Genomic DNA, 22,131 nt, shown 5'->3' with positions numbered 1-22,131 from the left:
ACATTTTAAAACAAATCATGTTCAAAACTAATATAGGCTTAGACTCTCGTTAGTCTAATATTTATCAAACATTCGATCTCCATATTGGTAAACGTAGTTAGTCTCCCGGTTCTTTAATAGCTGATGCCTACTCATCGCTAAAGCATAAAGTGACTTTCATAATTTATAGATGTTTTAAGCACCTACCTATTAATCGACAATGATGTATATAATGACTTTTTTTTATCAACTTTAAAATCAAAATCAGTATTTAATACCTATAATAGAGATAATAATAATATCATTGAATATTTTTTTTCTACAAAACGTACTTTTATAGTATATAATATACTATAAGTATTAAATTATATAATGATCAATTTGATTCATCCACAACAATATTATTTGATTTTGATGTTGATTGCGGCAATTCGGTTAATTTAGTTAATTTTTCTCTCAACCATACCTATTTATTATAAATAAATAATAGGCGCATAATTATTTAAGTCAATTTCCTTTTCATATTAATATAACACCGATTAATGTCCATTTACATTAATCGATGTCCACATACATTTATATACAACCGAGTTATATTGTTTTAACATGAATTTGCAAATGGATTTTACAAATTTCCAGTGTAATAAAAAAAGAACGATTTATTATACTAATTACTAATGTCATAATATTTTACTCCTGAACAACCTAAACAATCGCTTTCGCACGTACATTTGTGCCCGTTTAAATTGTAGTTGAAAACGCATCTGCACCCCGAAACCGGCGCCCGCGTGTCTATGCTGCCGTTTAGGATACCCCATCAGCCGAAATTCAAACCAGACGTTAACTGGGAGCCAGTCATGATCACGATACCGTGGTGGGCGGATGACAAGTACAACGTTGGCGTGGAGACGGTCAGACCCATCAACGTCCGAGTGACTAATCCGCTCATTAAACGGACTGCGACGATAAGGGTACGATACGACTATAGGGTGGTAGACGGGTCGATGCAATCTCCGATTACACTATCGATTATTTTTTATTTTTCAACTCCACGATCGAAATTATTACGAACATGGTAGAGACAGCAGCCGTGCGTACATTTCAAATCGCATAATATACCGTTTTAATCTATATTCTATATATATAAGAATCTAACTTGATTTCGGAGACGAAGGAAACCGGTTTGTTTGTTTATTTATTATTGTTATTATTGATTATTTATTTATTTGTTTACACTTGAATTTTTCCATTTAAAATATATATATCATTTATTGAAAAAATAATTTATTGTTACATTTTTTTCTACCTTATCTCTATTCTATAACAAAAAGAATAAAATTTACCACTCCAGTGGTTGAATTCAAAATGTAGGATATATAATTTTCAGAAATTGGCAATAACAATAACTACAATATGTAATTACATTATATTATTTGTATAGCCAAAAAATAGTCATATGTTTTTAAATTAAATTATAAAAAAATAATTTCTTCCGGAGAAGATCGGGCAGCTAGTATTATATAATATTCTAATTTTATATTGATAATATATTATAATAATGTAATAATTTTACATGCATAAACCGAACGAGCAAATTTATTTTTCATTTCTACAAAATTTGACTACAAATTGACACGTTGTACGCGGGTGGGCGATTTCAAAATAACATAAAAGATAACAATACATCGTATGTTGGCCATAATAAATTATACCCGTTGCAATATACTACGTTCTAGATATGTTTGGAGGACACCGTTCGCCGGATAATGGAACGTTATTCGGTGTACAATTCAAAAATATGGACCTACAAAGTGAAGTATTTAGGCAAAACATTGAAAACAAACTTGAACTTGTCACAAAATGGCGTTACTCTGAAATACGAAGACTCCGTTGAAGACTTTGTGCCAACGTTGATGTTACACTATCAAGAGAGATTAGCCCCGTGGCAAGACGAGACACTGCGATTATTCTAAACACAATGATGCCTCTATAAATATACGTCATCTATTGTGTAACTGTAATATAATAGCAATCATGAGCGCAGTAAATTGAATTCTGTAAATCCTAGTGCGCTACATCATTACGATAATAAAATAGAGTAGTCTTTATTTTTATCTGAGTAAATTTTTTAAAAAGTCAAGGACTTTTACTTTATATTATATTCTTTAAATGCCTCATAAAACGTTGAATCAATCTGATGATGAAAAATTGTGACGTTCTCATACCTTAATGTATTATAAAAATAAAATTTTCGAGAAAAAAATCGATTGAATCGGTAATACAGTATGTTAATGGCGAATGTTATTTATTTAACTGAGAATATAGGTGCAACTACCTCTATATAATACCATTGATTATAACATTTTTAATCAATTAATATTATACTACCACAGAATATATGAAATATATTAATTAATATATAATATAATATATAAATATATAGTTTCATATATTCTGTGATACTACACTAGGTATGGTATTTATAACCAATGATAATACTTACAATGCTTCGTAAACGATTATACAATTATATTATAGGAAATTATTACAGTTCGTAGAGAATAATGTTTCGATAGGACAACTGAAAATTGCTGACAATAATATCAATGTTACTCTAATTGTCCTCTCGGACAGTTTCTACGAGATAGAAAATAAATTATGTGATATCACGCAGGTAAAGGTTCACGGTTCACCACAACAATGTTTATCGTCATATCCATAGACCATAGAGTAATATTACTCTATAGGCGTGTTTTGGCGGAGTAAACTGTTTAGTGAAGAAGTTTATGGTTATAAAAGGTGATTAGAATACGTTACTGTTTCACCAAAACATAATACCGTAAACACGTTTATTGAACTTTATGTGATTTGTTTGGATAGTGATAACAAATATGTGATGATATGGATAAATGATAACGGCATCATAGTAAACTCTGTTACCGAGTCTTAATTGACGGTTAGTAAAATCACTAAACTTGTTTAGAAAATCAATAACCGTGTTACAGAAACCGTACTCGCGAAAACGATATCAGTAAACAGTTTACTGATGGTTACTCCGCCAAAACACGCCTTATATATCCTAAAATCTTGTTTCTGCAGCTGGGCGTGGGGCATAAAAAACATATCGAACAGTGTTACCAATTACGCTCAACACTCGAACCCCGGTGAGACGATGGCGGAGAGAAATTACATACCTACCTAAGTGTGTATATTAATTAATATATTATTTCCTTGGACATGTTTCGTTTTTGTCTGATTTGTATAAAAATTCACCCGTGGATTCCCTAGCACTAATTATCGCGAGCACTTCAGTTACGAGCGTCTTCAGAGTGCAAGTATCAGTAGCGCAACAACCATGGTTGTGCACGAGCTGGTTATTAAATAGCAACTTTAATTTTGCATGCACGCGACGGAGACACACGCAAGTGACAAGTATATATTATTATATAGGTATGCATTACGTATATGCATAAATGAAAAGCTTGCTTCGCTAAGCATAATAATAATAATAATAATAATACAATGTGCTTGTAGGGGATCCTAAATCTCATTCAAAATAATACTGATGTTGCTAAAATCATTGAGCGATATATATGAAGATACAAAAAAAAAACATCCTATAAACAACAGCAAAACGTTTTCAACGGAAAAACTTTTAAATTTCAAAATTATTCAAAAATGTGGTTTTTGTCACGTATTTAAAAAAACTGCCCTGGAAGCATATTCAATAAAGTGGTTCGGGTCGTTTAAAAATAATATTAGTTGGTATATTATTATTTTTCACGGGAATGGCATGGTATTACTTAAATCACACAAATACACAATAATAATAATAACAATAGCAATACTGACTTACATAATTTGACATAAATAAATAGCTGCTATAGAACGTACTAAAAACAAAACTGATGTTTTCATCAATACTGTTACGACTAAAAATACATTATAAATTATAATGAATAATGGAATCGGTATTATTTTGTGTACGTTTGTAGTCGGAAGCAATACACACTAATTATTTTATACATCGACGCAAACATGATTAATTTATGATAATAATATTAGTATAATAGTATTGTACTGAAATAGGCACATAATATTTTAACCCACATTTCCTTTATGCAGCCGACAAAAGAAAATATTATACAGGGTGTATTTTATGTCATTGTACGTGGGGTTTTTTAACGATTATGGAATGATGACATGGAATTTCGCTAAAACGAAAAAAGACGTGTTTCTTTATTTTTGACAGGCAATTTTTTTGTAACAATTTCAAAATTTTTTTCATCAAAGTTACTTTTCTTACAATATCATACATTTGGATTGGTTAAGCCCTCTACATAGAGGACTTGAAGCAAAAAATATTTGACGAGTGACGTAAATTAACAAGTGATAATTTTCAAAATATTCGTCAGAAATTTGAAGACCGATTATAGGTATTACTGCCAAGAAGTAAATGGAATGCATTTTGAACATTTAATTTGAATTTTTTTTTTTTTTTTTTTTAATAAACACTAAATTTACAAAAATATTTGTTTTTAATTTATTAGAGTTCCAACGTTAATTAATCATATTTGAAATGAATAATATTTACATGCATAGTCAACAACCATAGGTATAGCACTTGTTCTTCAATCTGAGTTAGTTAGACCAATTACACAATGTTATCTCCAATATATTGTTATTATAATAATCAATTACAAATAACCATTATTATTTATTACCTTAGCCACCTAATAAAGAATCCAAATTTATGATATTGTAAGAAAAGTAACTGTGATGAAAAAAATGTAAAGTAATTAATTACGATTATAATATTAAATTAAAATAATAATATTAATTTTTATGATCGTATGTTAAAATAAAATAATGATCTATGTTTACCAACAATTTTGTTTATGATTTTATTATTATTATTATTTTTTTTTTTGAGTGACACATTAGATTACAAATTTAACTATTGAAGTGTATCAAAAGGTAGTTATAAGAAAAAATTGTTTGGCGCACGTTAATTAAACCTATACCCATTATTTCAATTAAAAGTATTAATGCATATTTTACTAATCTTTTAAAAAATATAGTGGTTGCTATTTGAAAAAATAAAGTTTATTTTGCTATTGGTACACCTGCGTGTTTAAAAATTTTGAAATTGTTACAAAAAAATAGCCTGTCAAAAATAAAAAAACACGTCTTTTTTCGTTTTAACGAAATTCCATGTCATCGTTCCATAATCGTTAAAAAACCCCGTGTACAATGACATAAGATACACCCTGTATAACGTTTCTTCAACGCAATGTTTTTCTTTTTAATTGGACGTTTGCGTTGAAGAGCCGTTGCTTTTTATTTACGCGACGGTCGGCTTTTTTGTCGGCTTGACAGCGGAGAACTGCCGCCGTATAATATAGTTGTTTCTCTCGGGTAACGATGGTATTCCTGCGACGATTGACGGGTGATAGATCTTGGGGAGCGGTGAACCGCTGCAGATAGGGCCTCGGCGAACGAGACAGTGGAGATCGGATGGCAAGTAGAATATTATATTTTATCCCGATAAATATTATAAAAAGCACCTACATAAATTATGTTATAATAAAAATCGTGGTCTTCTGAAACTACGTCAACCTGGAGAAAAATATGTGCACGCTCACACGATCAAAATACTCTAGGGTATCGTATGCGTTTGAGCTGGTCCATCAGTGACCGGCTAACTCGCGTCTAGACGTGCTGAAGAGATAATATGGTAGGATGTGTTTGGTGTGTGTGTGTGAGGGTGGGAAGAGGGTGGATAGCAGCGAGATAAAACCGAGAGGAAATCGCGAATTTATTAAATCATCTTATGACCGTCAGAAAAATTGTTCAATCGGTCTCAAACGCCCGAAACAAAATCTGCAGCAGCTCATTCGCACTCGGATACTCTGCCAAAACGATGATCGTAAAAACTTGTGGTACCATATTTTCTAGAAATCATCCCTCGGGAATTCTTTTTTTTTACTGCCTATTTTTCGAAACTTTAAGTTACTGCGCATGGAAAACAAAGATGTTCGATAATGATCGAATTTTGTTGAATCGTTATATTGCAACAGTCGTTTTAATTGACCGTACGCGATCATTTGTCAAGGGAGATTATAATTTACGTTGGAGAAAAGCCGTATATATTATTCGCAAATGGCGAAATGCTAATCACCAAATGACGATGGCCTTGCAGCACGGTTTGTTTTATTCAACTCGCAATAATTAGCTCTCTTTGTTTTTAAGTAAAAAATAACTCAAGAAACAAATATAATGTAACATCGCTCTCTTATAAACAAATAAAATATAATATTTTATTATTTTACTCGTAAATACAACAGCGTATTGTTATTAGGTATACTAAAATCACATCGACTGTTTTGTAAGCTACAAACACAGCAGTTACATTTAACGACTCATACCTCGTAATAAAACGAACGTTAAGACGTCTTTATGTACCTATAACGACATACGTTATTAAAAACTATTCTATTCACTAAATTGCAGTAGGTATAGTTGGACTTGTAAATAATCAAAAAACCAAAGAAAAAACATTTTTTTTTCTATACACAAAACTCAAGTACTTAAGTTGTACACTGCAGTCAGCTAAAATGTTCGTGTTTTAAAAACACAGAACGAAAACATTGTCGTCATTTCGCAACAACAAACGATAAACGTCAAAAAACAATAGTGTTTTATATCGTCGCGCTTGTGCAGGTTTGATAGACTCGCGACTTACGGCTTTCGAATATACGTATAGGTAGTTTATAGTTCGTAAAAGAAAATTGTTTTCAATATGTATATGTGTTCAATATTATGACGATGATGTATACGCTCTTAATAATCAAATAATAATATCACAAAATATATCGTACGCGCGCATCGGCGTAGATGATTTCATCAATGACGCCATTGTAGACGGAAAAATAGTGAAATTCTAGAGGAGGGGCTCTATAAAGATTAAATTTTGATAGGGCACATTAATTTACATAATAACCCTTCCCCTCTTCACACACACATCGAGTCGACACCGAGGTTGGGGAAATGCGTTTTCAAAAATCGTATACGACGATATTGGTATTGTATTATCGTCACCTATAATCTATATACGCAATATTAAATACAAATAAAGTGTTATAAAGTCGCTATATTTTCCTAACCCTTTGTACGCGTACTTTTATTGCTCGCGTATACATATTTTTACGTCGAAACTCGTCTATATATATGAGGTACCTAAACATATATTGTATAAAATATGAGTGGCAAAACATCTCTGAACTTTGTTGTACGATCTGCGCGCCGCGCCGCAGTTATATCATATACACTGCGACGTTGTCAATTTTCCAACCGAAACAACGCGATTAAGGGTCGGGGGATGATAATAAAAATAAACCGAGCGATGCCATCCGAAGATTCGGTCGATTTGCCCGGTCACACATGTGTAAAAACACTTTCGCTATATACAGACAATAATGTATTACGCGACTGGCATTCCGAAGAAAATTATGTACGCGAGTAAACCGCCGCCGCGGCCGCTGCCGCCCAAAAGGCTTCAGTCGTTCGATCAGCCTTTCGGAAACGTGAGTGTACACGCGAAATCGACCCCGGCCCCGCCACAAAGTCGTCCAGTTTACCCGGTTAAAGGCCTGCTCGCAACGACTGTATTATAATAATTAGTATCGTTCGGGTTTAATGAATACACCTATATACCGCGGTATAATGGTCGCCGGATCAAAAGCCAAGATTGTGGTCGTTAAAATATATAATATATAGGTATGCTATGGATACGACGTTCTTCGTTTGGCGAATTTTGTTTTTTATTATTATTTGCGGATTCGCGAACGAAATTCAAGACATTTCAGATGAACAACGCATTAAATTATCTTAAAAGTTATAATTTATTATTGTAATTTTTATACTAGGTATTCAATTAACATTAAAGCGAGGTGTAACTTATATACATTATTCAAAATGTTTTTCATTTGTCTTTCAGTTGAGCTCAGATTTTTTCCAAGAAAATAATAATATACTGTTGTTTAACGTATTTTTATCATCATTTTTTAATAATACAATGAATTCTACAGTTTCCATTATGAAATATTAATAGCATTATACCAATATTAAATTTTATTTGTCATAAAACTTTTATTCGGCCACTATTATCTTTTGCACAGACTTGTAGGTACCTATATGTATACTTTATTGTATTATTGTATGTATATGTTCAAATAGTTAATCAGTTCAGCCATTGTTTTATCGATTGTAAACACTCATACTTGACACTATAGTTTTCCGACGATAGTTTTACGTTGGGCTAAATAATAGTTTGACAAAGTATTATTATACTACATATATGTGTGTGTATGCGAATCCATTTGGGCATTTGAAACAAATAATAGTACATAATATATCTATAACTGATGAAAAGAAACAGTTTCAGACTATAATCAAGTTAAATGGATTGAAAAGAAGTTTCAGAGGTATATTGATTGAGAAAATCGTTGGTTTCTGAAATTATATATTTTCATTTAAAAACCTTTTAGAAAACTTTTCGAAAGCGTTATGCGAGTGCGGAATATTCTGACAAGTGAATTTTTGTAACCATACAAATATCATTACCAAGAAAAATTGAAATATAGTCCATGTATGAAAACTCTAGACACACAAAGACGAATAGCTCCTTAGATTTTTAATCAGAAAGCGGTAAGTGTGCATTTTATAAGCACGATATATTATTTCCTACGCGCCTGCACACAATTATTTACGCTCAGCAACACTATCCGTTCAAATAATACTCATAATATGCATACGTGTATTTTCTAAGTCGGGGAAAATTATTTAAAAAAAAATCTGGATTGTTTCGATGTTTGTATAAAACTATATAGGTATACGGAGAACGAAACCGAAATAAAATATCATAAACCTAAGCCCCGAGTGTTTACACGGTTTCGTCATAAATTATAATATTAAACTGAATCTGAATATGATAATTTAAGCGCGATAAATAGCCCCAACGCATAAAAAAAAGATTTAACGTTCGTTTTATATTTAGGTTTTGGATATCAAACATATTATTATTATATTCAAGTGTTTATAATATGCATTATTTCGTATTTGTTTTTATGCGAATTGAGTTGAAATAATTCCGTTTGACGTCGTATTTCACTGCTGTATAGGTATCGACGGTATTTTATGTGTGATCATATTGCACTAACCTAACCTAACACCCGGCATTGGCGATTTCGTTACCCGATGAATTATTCATATAATAGTAATAATAATAATGTCGTTTCCCGATTTTTAGATTGTACGAAATTGAGTCTCGAGGCATTGAAAACTCGACAGCCGCAGAGGATTTATGATTCAAAATAATATATATTAATTTTGGTGAGCTAATGTCATAACGATTTATTCTAGAAATTGCGAGTAAAAACTACAGATGATTATAAATAAACACTGTCGTAATATTATTATAATAATATTATGTTGTGTGGCAGTGTTCTGGTTATGTCCAGTTTTGGTTTACCGTGCGTGGGCTTATGTTTGCACTATATATTATATAATTATATAAATTATATTATATTCTCGTGTAACCAATTAGCACGTATACGGTATGCTATGATTAGTCATCAGAACGGTACGATGTTTTGTTTTGGTGTTTTTCTTTCAAACGCCGTAGGGGGTGAATCACAACAATAATATTATTATGTGTACATGAGTGAAGTTCGTAGTAAAATTAGGCCAAATATATGAATATGTCCGTGTACAACTAATCGGTATACAGTACAATAGTATAACGTTTGTGTTAAAATAATTTATGGACACTAGGGTTGAATCGAAAGATAGGTCTATTATTTAAATCTTTAATGGCTTTTATACTTGAATAAATTATAAATTAACATGAAATCTGGGTTGTAAGTGCATGTATAAATTATATTGTATAATGGGATTTACAATGTTTTATTTACAATTTTTTGCTAGACAACATTTTTTTCTCGGTTTATCTCTATTAACACTTTATATGATCAAACCCATTTTTATTATTGGGTGTGTATAACTAAACAGCAAAAAAAAAGCAATGAAAAATTTAAAATAAATATTAAGTAATATATAATTCAATTTTAGTTTGAAATTAATTAATTTAATTGTAAGCTTAACGAATATCTCCGGTGTTTGTTTTGTTATTAAAATGGTTTTATAAAAAATTATTTGGATAATATTATAAATAATAAAAAAAATGAAGAGTATCTAATTCACAAGTTAAGATAAGAATAAACATAGTTGGAATTAAGTTATTTTTCATAATATTATTATTTCTCGCAGATACAATATTTTCAAAATATATAATAAAAAAACATCTGGAAAACTACTATAATACATTAGTAGTAGACGCGAATGATCATAATTCATTCAAAATGGGTTTTATAATACCTCGATTGATCAAATGAAATGAAATCCAAATTTATATAAGTACTTATATGATGGTGTATATTCATGTTTTTCTTTTAATAAAATTTAATCCATAAAATTGAAAGTTTACATTTGACATTTAGATATTATTATATTATACTTTATAATAATGGTATCCATTATAATTGATAATTTATAATGTAGGTGGAAAAGTTATTTTCAAAACATTTTTTTCTTCAAAAAATCAAAATAGGCCATAAATTCCTTACGAATCATATTTGAATCTTAAAGAGTTTAAACTAAAGTATTATATATTAAATTGCATTAAAACTTTATGAATTAAAATTTGAATAATTATACACCGTTTAAAAAAATACTTTTAGTTTACTATATCAACAATAGTTTGATATAACTTTTTCATAAATATTTTATTCATACAAATGTTTATTCAATGTGTATAATTTTTTTTTATTAAATTATAATAATATAAAAGACAAAATTTGGGTAGAAAGAACCTTTTTGCCTTTTAAAATTCACTACAAAGTTCCGGCCTTTTCCAAATGGGTTTATATATACACCAATTGAAAATGCTTGAAGTTGTTCCGGTCTTTTTTCAAAAGGTCTTATAATAAACTGAATTAAAAAAAAAAAAGAAATACTGTGAATAGTTTTTTTTATATTTAGCTGGTTAATGACTATTGTCAAGCTTATTGAACACCATATAGCACATACATAATACATAATACTTTATATTATGACGTTCATCATATAATTTTATATTTATATTCACATAGTTGTTATATCTATATTGTATGTTACTAATAGTTAAGAAGTATGTTTATAGTAGAATTTTGAATATTTTATAACATATATAACATTTCATTTATTTTAAATAATTCATAATAACACAAGCATTTTGCTGTTGTTTATGTGCGTCATCATAATATATGTTACTTTTATTAAAAGGCAATAACTACAGCATTTATACATTAACATCTCATGAATCACGAGCATCACACAAATATTATGAATTCGTAACTGAACTGAAAGCTATTTCCTCTCAGGTGAACTAAACGTATATGTACGTTAAACTTACACAAACCTCAACACCGTGTCTTAACGCGAATCTTATTGTTTTAAAACAACAGAAGTCGAAATGGCTTAAAATGTTGACACAGTATACAGCGAATATAATATATTAAGTTTAAGTTTATACTTTCAATATTTACGAAAAGTAATAAATAATAAAAATATAGAAGTCAGGATAAAATTTTAAAAAATTAAAACAAAAGAACCAGAATGAGATATTATACCTACGCATTTAGTTGCTACAAACTTAGTACACACAGTATATTATGTATAAATACTTACATGTATGAAACGAACACACTAAGTATAGAATAAGTAGATTGCATACAACTCACGTTTTAAAACCTCCCCGCGTTGTTCTTGTTTAGATGATAATTTCGAATATATGTGTGATGGATATTAAAAAATTAAGAAAAATAATGTTTGATGTGTCTTAAATCTTAATATAGTTGCTTGCGTTAAATATAAAATAATTGATGAAAAATGAATCTATGGTAAGAATAAAAATATATTAGCATGATACGTTTACGAATAAATATATATTAAGTTATACATTTATTATATAAAGATTACTTGTGGGCGAGTTGTGAGTAAGCACAGGAAGTTTGTAATCTGTATAGTAGCCATTAGTAGGTACATTTATTGCCAAGCCCTAGCCATGTTGTTTCACTCATGAGTCTGGTATAAATAATATATCATATTATAGTTTATATTTTATAGTATACATATAAATCTATAAACATAGAGACACACGTATTGTGAGTAGTGCATGAATATTATTGGGGTTTTGTAATTTTTCAATATTTTGTAGTAGGTAAGTATGTTGTGGTTGTGTTATCAAGCTATACCAAACATTTTAGACGTAACCATAATACGCTGTATATAGTTTGGATTTTTTCTCAAAGAGTTCGCTGCGTAATAGGTAGTTGTGACTGACGATGATATGCTTTATACTTTTTTTTTAACGACTGTTACACATTTTCAACAGTACTTCGTTGGACGTCAACTTCGGTTAATATATATATATTTTAATATATATTTATATGGACTCGTGTATAATATTTGCTTTAGTGTCCACGCCCAAACTTTATGTTGGCGTACAGAGAGAAACGTAATCCGAGTTGGTTATTCATTTACCTAGAGGCAAACTTTTGGTTGAAAACTTTTCAGAAAAAAAATAGAAAGTATACATGTATATGTATTTCGTAGTGAGAGCTTTACGTGTCAGTTTTTTCTTTTTTTTTTGAAACGTAGATTGACTATATCTATGTGTAGTAGCTCACTTTTCAGAAAACATGAAAAAAAGTAAATACATAGGTACCTATATCGTGTATACGGCGGGTGACGGATAAGTTTATTTTATTTTACAGAAGCCTATTTTTCTTTTAAAGTTAATTTTTTTAATGAATAATAATATATAGTCTCACTTATCTCATATATCACGACAAGGTGTACAATGACTAAGTATTTGGACCACCGATAGTGATTTTTGACGAAATAATAAACATAAAAAAAATGTAAATTAAATAAATTAGCACATGTGAGTCGGTCGGCACTATTTTACATTATTACACTTTATATGAAGGTACACTGCAAATAATAATATGTACAATGTTTATGTTTGAACAATATTTCAACTCACATTAAACGGTTAAATATTGTGGTTTTGTTAATTATGAATAATTATAGGAGAGATAATTAATTTTTACAACTCGTTGTAATGTGTAAACAAGTCCTACTAAAAAAAAGCCAACGGCATTATGGTTACAGTGAAACGGAGGAGAAACGCAATCAAATATTATTGTTCTTTAGAAAAAAAAAGAAAAAAAAGTAATTTCCTTAGAAGTAATCAGCTAAAGAATTATGAAAGGTAATACGCAACACGCTCGTTCGTTCAATAACAAGAGTATTTTTTTTTTTATTAAGTATACTTTAAAAAAAAAATAATCAGAATATTATGTGTGAAGTACGTTTTGATTATTTTGATTACTTTTGTAGCGTTGTCTATATTTTTTGGTTATACTTTCATAACGCCCTTATGAAATACAATTTGATAAAAGAAAATAATTGAAATTCGTATCCCTAATAGAAAAAACCACGGAACAAGTTAAAAGTTATGAATATTTTTATATAGGTACCGTCATGAATCATGATGCAGGTACTAGTTAACAATGGTATGTGGTTTATAAACTTCTTATTTCCATCGCCCGTGATTGTTTGTAATCGATTTTATTCGACTATATTATAATAAAGACAAATTCACTATTTTTTTTTTCCGTCGAATGGATTGATAATAAACTATGCAATAACCTACCAACATGATTAAATATAAAATAAAACGATTATCAAGACCAGTGTTTTCCAAATTTCAGGTCACGGTTATCTATTATTTCACCGACCCATGACTTGGTGACCGAAGCAAAAACAAATTTTAATATAATTCTGTCTTCTGTCACATATTATTTTTATAAGAACCCTATTTTTCTTATCCGACACGCAATATTTTTTTCTAGTGTAATTGTACGAATAATACATTCATCCATCGCGGTAGTATGAGTCACATACCTAATATGTCTTACTTCGATTTATTATTCACATTAAATTTATGTAATTGTTCAGCATAGCGAGAGAGTATAGCAAATACAAAAGATAAACATTTCATTATATATGATCGACAGCTAAAAAAAGGCAACATGGCATGTTGAACATTTTCATTGGCTATCCGCCGATGAGATTATCTAATCTCAGAACTTGTAAAGTACCTGCATGATACACACGAAATATATATACCAATGACTTTACTTCTTCCCGTTATATTCAGTTATAATGTTTTATTTTTCAGTAGGTACCTACCTGAGTGATATTTATTAGGTTTATTGGTGTCATATGAAAACAATAACATGGCCCATATACATTGAACAATGCTGACTTGGAAATAATGTAAATAATACTATTTTCAAAAACACCAATATCTTATAAAATAATATGAGTCAATAACATTATAATATAATAAATAAATGCTTAATATACACGTGCATTAGGCGTATTCATAAAATATTAAATATTTCAATGAGTGTTCAATTCGATTTTATTCGGATCGAGTAGGTACCAGTTATTGATACGGTGTTGAAATCCTATTCACTGGACGAGAATGACATTGATAAATTAATCCATTAAAGTTAATTTAAACCCAAAAATAATTACACAAAATCCTTATTTAAAATGCGGTAATCAACAGTGCTGTCAGCGATGTACGTTAAATTCCGATATTTTTTTCCCGTGACCAAAGAATATAATTTATATAATATTATGTAAATGAAATAATATAAAATATTATAAACTATATTGAAATTTAACTTTATTTGTCTTGGAAAAATATAATGGTAACGCAACTCAAAGATCATGTGGTTAAATATTTTCAAGTAAAGTAAAATTATTTGAATAATACTGCATGCAATGATGTGCTGATACTAACTTGAGCTGATTGGCCACTATAACATAAAATAATAATATTCTAAATAATTTAAAAATAGAAATGTCAATACTCTACGATTGTTCAATATTTCTTAATTAATATAATAATGTAAAATAAAGTATATTGCAATCACTAACGTCTAACCTAAACAATATAATATGATTAGGTATTCTTTGGAACATCGGTGTTATTAATTTGTTTAGTTTGTGTTAGTAATAATATGTTTATTTTAATTATTTTAAAAGTGATTCACGCAGTTATTTTTATATTATAGCAAGATTGATGAACTGAAATTATATCACAAATCTAAAATTTGAAATATAATGAAAACAGAAATGTATATAGGTAAGTAATAACTAATTATAACATAAATAGTATATTATAGTTTAACTTAAGAAAAAGTATGTAATCAATAAAATTTTAAATACATTTATAATAACGCCAGTTAAAAAGTTAACAAAACATATAAAATCTTAAACAATAATTACATTGTGAGACTTTCTAAGAAAGTTTTCTGAAAGATTTTGGAGTTGCTAAGTTAAATAAACTGTGTTGAATGCATTATTTATCAGACATTTCTGTTTCGACGAGTTGTATAATTACATTTGAAAATTGTCCAAGGATTCAATCAAGAGTGTTTGTTAATACTTAATAAATGGTAACTGCTAAATTTTTGCCAAAGAATAAAGTTTGTCAAGAAATCGTATAAAGTATTTATTTAAGAAATATGGTTAATGTGCACAATGATTCGTAATATAAATAACTAAATAGTATGTCTAAAAATTAAGCATGACCACTATTATGCTAATTTAAAGTTATAAACGTCATTCATTTAAATATGCATATCGTAATAATATATTATTTGTGCATTCAAATGGAATATCAATAACAATTGTATTATAATTTTGTTTTAATAGTGTCAATCATTTGTGTTATATCTCATATTGGAAAATGTAGTTTATTATTGCAATTTCAATTTTCATCGACGATTTAACTCTATAATAATTATTATTCCTCTTACGAGTTTAAATCTTATTGGCAGTTATGTATGGAATAAATATGCAAAATATTATTGTAGGTATTTAGTTATTTTTATTAATTTTAAAAAGTAGTTATCCAATAAAACTAAATTCGACGGACGACTATTTACAAAAATATTTGTTTTTCTGCAGTGTTCAGATGTAAATTTTTGTATAAATTAGAATGTTGAAATAGTGCCAATTTTTCATCTCAGGATCAATTCCCAACGACAATTGTTATTCAATTTCCGGTGTGATAACCTTGATATTTGATATTTTTACTACCGATTAAAATAATTTGCAACTACCCATATAAGTCAGTACCTCAAAACATTTGCGAGATAATACGTTTATTTATATTATTTATAATTTAATTGAGTTAGTCGCCACAGATTAAATGTACATAAAATAAAGTTATTACTTATTTGGGCATAATATTATGTTACGTTATTGTTTTATAGACTTAAGAAGGGATTTGTATAATAAACAAGAGTTTAAAGCTTTGCGTTTGTCTTTCGGGTTCAAGCTCCCGGTACATTTTCCGTATAAAAATTGGTATAGACGCCTAGGTATTTTCAGATGACTTTAACCTTAAGGTCGCAAGGATATATTAAATCCTTGTTGTTCTCGGCGACTTGTGGCATATTTCTATATTTTAACTAACTACAAACAAGGTGCGATCGCTACTAAGTATAGGCACTTGGTTACAGTAAAATTAAGTATATTTCTGAGAACTGAGTATAGTATACAATATTTTCCAAAGATATCTTCTTAATGTTACAATACATTGTATTCAAATTTCAAGTATCATGAATTGTAAATAATTTTGTTATTTCAATTCATACATTTTATAATACTTATGAAACGATATTTAGGTCATTACAACATACAATCTTTTTATACATATATAAAACTCGGTAAATTAAAAATCAATAAAACAAATTTGGTTGAATTCAAGTCTTAGGACATACCGTAAAAGAAGTTTATTATAATAAGGAATATAAAATCAAATATATTTACAGGTAAGTTCAGAATGTCATATCAATACAAATAAATAAATAATTTAGAATTATATAATATTATGTATGAACATTGAACATGCTAAATTAGTTATTACATGTACAGTTAGAATTTCAAATATTTTGATTTGTTAATATTAAAATGTAGTTTAAATGTAGTACCTAACTGCATTAATATATTATTTCATACAGTTTTTTTTTTTTTTTTGAAAACAGTCATTCTAACTACCTAATAATTATAGTCGAGATTTCGTTCTGTTTTAGTAGGTTTTAAGTATGTAAATTATGGCCCGTAAAGTTAAACAAGGATTAAGAGTACCTAGTACAGTTTCATAATGCTTGATATTAAATTTACATTTATGATAAAAATAAAATATTGTGAAACATCTATAAACGTAAATAGCCATAACAGGAAAGTTGAAGGATTAATTAGTTACCAATATTTAATCAGTAAAATGTACAAGTGTTCGCTTGGGAATCTAAAACTGCAATCCAACCTATTGTATATTGAGTATTAATGACTTATCAAAATTGTCGTTGAATAATTATTACTATCGTAGTATTGTAATCAAAGTATGTAGGTAGTTAAATGTTAAAACTTTATGGTTATTAACAACTGTCTACTAATGACATTTTTAAAACTTTACGCTTATCAGCAATTGTATATTATTGGAATAAAATGACAAAATCTGCTGCAGATAGTTAACTATAATGATAAAAAATTAAATTAATTATCCAGAGGACAGTTTAATTTTTAGAAGTTATTACATTTTTTTTTTCGTAGTTTAACGAAAGAATTTCATACCGTTTGAATATTAGTTAAAATTCACAAAGTTTCAATAGGGTTCTCCATCCATAGTTTTTTAATTGAAAAAGTTGTTTCTACTGTTAAATTGCAAAACCCGCCGACAGATTGAATTTGAGAGAGCCGGATTCGATATATTATTACAATAAATTATTATTTATACTGTTTTATAGATATATTTATTTTATCGACCATAAGAAATCTATATGCATTTCAAAATGTTTCTAAGATCGTACCGTTCATCTACGTGTGATTTGAAAGAAATTACTGATGCAAATGTACTACAGCGATGAATATTCATGAAAGATATATAATTTTTTTTTTTGAAAACGACACCGTCGCTAATTGCACGTGGCTATAGTTGTAAAGATGTAGGTAGGTACTTATTTACTTTTAAAGTATTTCATTTATAATCAAAACGTCTAAATATTTTTACAAGAATACCGTTGTCAAGTAAAACGCCTTAGTTAATTAAAAATTATTTTAATTAACGACATTCGCCGTTGTTTTTAATTTTTAAATTAAATTCCATACGACGTTTTCACTTAAGCTCGCAAAGTGCTCACAGGTTACATTTTTTTTAACATTTCCGTGTTGTTTACTCCCACATAAAATAACACTGGGTATATATAATAATCACGGGACGTGAATTTACGACTGCAATAATTTCACATTTTTTTTTAAAATAAATAACTGTGTAGTCACACTATACATGATGGGTTTAAAGTATAATACGCCCCCCCCCCTTAACAGATTTATAAAACCAACTTCTGGCGAATCAAATATCGTTAATAACCCATTTTTCAAGGCTGGCACGATGTATTATAGCAATGGAATTCGTATTTTTAAGGCAGGTAATAAGTGGAATTTATCGATTCAAAAACAATATTGAACAATACTCGCACAACGAAGAGCCATACACAGCAAACATCGCCTACACGGACAACAGATATAGTGAAGATGACATATTATGATATATCGTCTCTGAAATAAACATGGTAGTGTTTTTATTTCCCCGGCCCCTTTGAATATTATAGAAAATCTATATTAATATTAATATTGTTATTATTATTATTATTATTATTATTATTATTATTATTATTATTATTAGTATTATCAATATTATTACTATTAATATAAAATATTATGATTATTATTATGATCATTATTTTTATCATTATTATTATTGTACTTTATTGACCTTTTCAATGTTCCGCATCAATTTTCTGGCGGTCGGACACACAATGTCCATTCAAAATCCCATCACCGCACGCACTGCAGCACTATACGCGTAGGTACCTTTTTGAACGATGGTCGGACATGGGACGTTGATATATCGTATAATAGCCGTACACAGTCTCTTTTTTATTATTATTATTATTACCGATCCTTTTCCGTTTCCTTTTCGTTAAAAATTAATTCGTATATGTACGCTATCGGTTTGCAGTACGCACGTCCTACCGTGGCCGTTTCCGCACGACTTGTGTATTTCCATTGTACGCGAATAGAACTGTATATACATATTATTATTACACGCTCGCATATTTTATTTCGTTTGAAGAGCAACAAGTCGAGACCCCTTGAAAAGAAAGTACTTTTTCCGACTACTTTTAAAGGAAAAAATTCTAAATATGTTTACAGTAGAAACCTCATATTATTATTATTATTATATAGCCAGGCCATAATATTTATTATTTTTTTTATATTCTCATAACACTAAGATAATATTATATTATCACGCGAGTGCAGTACAATAAGCAGCAGAATAAATTAAATGCCAAAAAAAAACTAATTTAGTTGATAAATATAAAACCCAATAAATTGTTAATGTAGAACCACCTATATATGAACCATACTTAGCCGCATAGAAATCACAATTTTTTAAAATGACATCATGTTTACTTAAATCTCATACTTCTATGAAACTATGTGTGAATTATCGTGAACTATTTTTCCAAGCTTTAATATTACATTTTATATTGATTTGAAATTAACTAAAAACGTAAGTAATTTATACCCTAACGAGAAAAATAAATACAATTATATTAAATCAATTAACTGTGAATTTTAAGGGTTCTAATATGCGTCTTATGAGGGACTAAGCATTTAAAAATATATATACATATATTGAGTTTTTACAAAAAAGTGTTTTTAAAAAAAATAGACGTTTGAGTACATTTTCAAGTATATTTTGCTTTTTTTATCTGGTTAGGTTTTTATTATAAAACACATGATCAAAATTAAACAAAAAAATGCTTATTTCTTTAATAATAGGTAATAAATAAATTATTGTTATGTTCTGTAAACAAAAAATAATATAACATAGTGTTAGATTGATTGTGATTTACCTATAATAATATGTACAGACAATTTAAAATAATGTATGCGCGGATGTGCGATATAAAATGCCATTGAATTGGAAATTGGAATGTAAGCAAAATGTTTGTAAATTCATCAGCTTTTGAATTATCTGAAATTTATTTTGAAAATATTTGTGTTTTTTTTTTTTTAACTTACATTTTTATTTCACAACCTGTTGCGATATAAAGCACAGAAAATAAGTGTGATACCTTTTAATAAAAAAGATTATTATACACTTCGCGGAATAATGGAGAATCCTCCCATTGAAGGACCTAACAAAAAGCTTAACGAAAAATGCGTTAATTAAAAACTAGTGAGTAATATGATGAATTATTAGAATAATTGGTAATTTTAAAATTATTTTGTCATTTATATAACTATATAGGTACCTACTATTAATTATTAATATTATGTCATGAAATTACCGTCTTTTAACCTATTTGGGAATCAGTCATTATATTTGTTGATGCAAGTTCAGTTGCCTCCCCTTCTCCCACCTACACAGATAACGTTTTCTATGATGAGACTAAACTATAATAAAATAATAAATCTCAAATTTAGTGTGAAGGAAATCGTATAGATTAGTAGATTGTATATTAGTTGTTAATAAATTGAGTGTAATTAACCACATTGATAGAGGAGAGAAAAGTGATCGTTTAATGGATATTGGGTTACAGGTCGTGATCATTGTGCAATGAAACCACACGGCGAATTTGGTATATATACACGACCACCCCTCATGTTGCATTTTAGGATAGGAGTTTATTCACTAGATAATATGAATTCCTTGTGAGATTATTTAATGTTCTAATTTTTTAATAGAAAGTGTGAAGTAATTTATTACATCAACGAAAATCTTCTTATTAAGGTAGAATAATGAATTTGCAGAAAGCATTATATTATAATAAATGCAATAAAGTCAATATAGACTACTAATTTAGTACCTATACTCATATTTTATATATTTATATAGTAAATTTCATAGTAGGTACGTAAGTTCGTTTGAATAAATACATAAAATATAAATTATTATATAAAATATTAAGTGCATGACATGACTGTAACTCCACAACGTACAAGCGATTCCTTAAGAACATATTGTAAACTCTTATTTAGGATGCGTCATCAGGAATTCTCAAAAATCGCGTAACATAATTTCAAATAATAATTTTCTGAGGAGAATGAATTTTGAATTAAAATAACAATTTGAGAACTTAATAATAAAATAATTTTATATACCAGAAGATGAACCCTTATGGGCTACTAATGGACTGCTCACTCTCAAATATATTCAATATTCATATGTATCATTGTATAGCATTATATATAGAAGAAAACTTCTTTACAATCATTTATAAAATTGACCTATTGTGCGTTATTATGAGAATATATATTGTAAATATTCTTATATTTAGTAAAAAAAAAAAAGAAAAAGCAGAACCCTTAAAAATCCCTCATTCGCAAAATGCAAAATAGGTTTTCAATTTCACTCCCCAACATCATTCTAGCTTATTCAGGAACCTTTGAAACAGCCTGTATAATATAAAATATATAAATATACATATATGTATATACACACCACTGTTTGGAATCGTATACGCTAAAAGTTTTTGTCCATTAAAAGGAATTGAAGCTGTAATATCATCCGTGAACAAGCGTCACGAAAAGTACCCGTCCCATATATACGTTGATAACAAAATGGTAATAAGAAAGAGAAAAGAAAAATCTCATTTCGAAGAAACTATTTGCGGAGGTAACGTATAGGTGCATTTAATGTATTTTTATAGGCATTATATATTATAGCCAGGTACAATAATATCCGTAAAAAACAACTATGCTGACATATATGTCTGTCCGTTTAACGATAAAACCCCGAACAACGATCATAAGCGTAATATGCGCCAGTATAGAACGTAAATTATTGTTGACAAGTATTAGGATTTAAATTATGTAAAAAACCAAAATGTG

General features: G+C 28.7%; 2 protein-coding genes across 16 annotated transcripts in view; one reads left to right on the top strand and one right to left on the bottom strand.

The window, feature by feature from the left end:
• The window catches only part of LOC100163038, a 312,933-nt gene that overhangs the window by 162,388 nt on the left and 128,414 nt on the right, over positions 1 to 22,131 (bottom strand). The gene's annotated exons all lie outside the window — the stretch shown is intronic.
• On the top strand, positions 442 to 4,709 carry LOC100165120 (cytochrome b5 domain-containing protein 1). The gene is made up of 2 exons (XM_029489318.1): positions 442 to 950; positions 1,716 to 4,709. The coding sequence occupies exons 1-2, from the start codon at positions 774 to 776 to the stop codon at positions 1,950 to 1,952; spliced, it is 414 nt and encodes a 137-aa protein (XP_029345178.1). The 5' UTR covers positions 442 to 773; the 3' UTR covers positions 1,953 to 4,709.

This window comes from Acyrthosiphon pisum, chromosome A2, assembly GCF_005508785.2.
Source record: "Acyrthosiphon pisum isolate AL4f chromosome A2, pea_aphid_22Mar2018_4r6ur, whole genome shotgun sequence".
Lineage (NCBI taxonomy): Eukaryota > Metazoa > Arthropoda > Insecta > Hemiptera > Aphididae > Acyrthosiphon > Acyrthosiphon pisum.
The sequence above is the reverse complement of the archived record's forward strand: the minus strand, read 5'-3'. Positions and strand labels throughout refer to the sequence as shown.